Genomic DNA, 977 nt, shown 5'->3' with positions numbered 1-977 from the left:
CCCATGTCCCCGATGGCCCTGTGTTCCCAATGTCCCCATGTCCCCATTGTCCCTGTGTCTCCCATGTCCCCACGTCCCCCATGTCCCTGTGTCCCCAGGCTCGCGGTCTGGACCTCGTTGAGATCCTCTCCTTCCTCTTCCAACTCAGCTTCTCCACCCTGGGCAAGGTGGGTCCAGGCGTCCGGGTGCTGGGGTCGCTGGGGACATGGGAGGGACAGGGAGGGACAGGGGGTGATCGGGGATGACTGGGATGTCCCTGCTGTCCCTGCTGTAACCTCTGTCGCTGTTGTCACCTGGTGTCCCCACTATCCCTAGTGTCCCCGGTGTCACTGCTATTTTCAGCGTCCCTGTTGTCAGCCACTGTTCTTGTTGTCTCTGTTATCACCCCGTGTCTCCGCTGTCCCTGGTGTCCCTGATGTCACTGTTGTCTGCCACTGTCCTTGGTGTTTCTATTGTCACTTTATGTCCCCGCTGTCCCTGCTGTTTCTGTTGTCACCCACTGTCCCTGGTGTCCCCCATGTCACCCGGTGTCCCCATGTCCCTGTTGTCACTCCATGTCCTCGCCAGGACTACTCGGTCGAGGGGATGAGCGACTCCTTGCTGACCTTCCTGCAGCATCTGCGCGAGTTTGGGCTGGTCTTCCAGAGGAAGGTGACATGACGGGGACACGGGGGATAGGAGGGCATGGGGGATGGGGTGGACACAAGGGGGACACAGGGGGACGTGAGGGACATGGGAGTACAGGGGGGATATGAAGGGACGTGGGGGACATGGGGTAATATGGAGTCCTGGGGAGATCTGGGGACATGGAGGGAACACAAGGCAATCATAGGGACACAACAGGGACAGGGGGATGGGAGGACAGGGGAGGGACACAGAGGACATGGGCATGGTGGGGACAAGGAGATGGAGGGATGGAGACAGGGGATATAGGGGATGCAGGGGGACATGGGAACACAGAGGGGACGTGGAACATA

At 59.9% G+C, this 977-nt stretch overlaps 1 protein-coding gene across 1 annotated transcript in view; it reads left to right on the top strand.

The window, feature by feature from the left end:
• The window catches only part of GTF2H4 (general transcription factor IIH subunit 4), a 6166-nt gene that overhangs the window by 1765 nt on the left and 3424 nt on the right, over positions 1 to 977 (top strand). Inside the window, 2 exon segments of the mRNA XM_026041604.1 lie at positions 99 to 167; positions 568 to 749. Of these exon segments, the coding sequence (XP_025897389.1) occupies positions 99 to 167; positions 568 to 749 (251 nt within the window).

This window comes from Nothoprocta perdicaria, unplaced genomic scaffold (assembly GCF_003342845.1).
Source record: "Nothoprocta perdicaria isolate Ctin4 unplaced genomic scaffold, notPer1 scaffold_1019, whole genome shotgun sequence".
Taxonomy (NCBI): Eukaryota; Metazoa; Chordata; class Aves; order Tinamiformes; family Tinamidae; genus Nothoprocta; species Nothoprocta perdicaria.
Note: the sequence above shows the minus strand (reverse complement) of the source record. Positions and strands in the feature narration are given on the sequence as shown.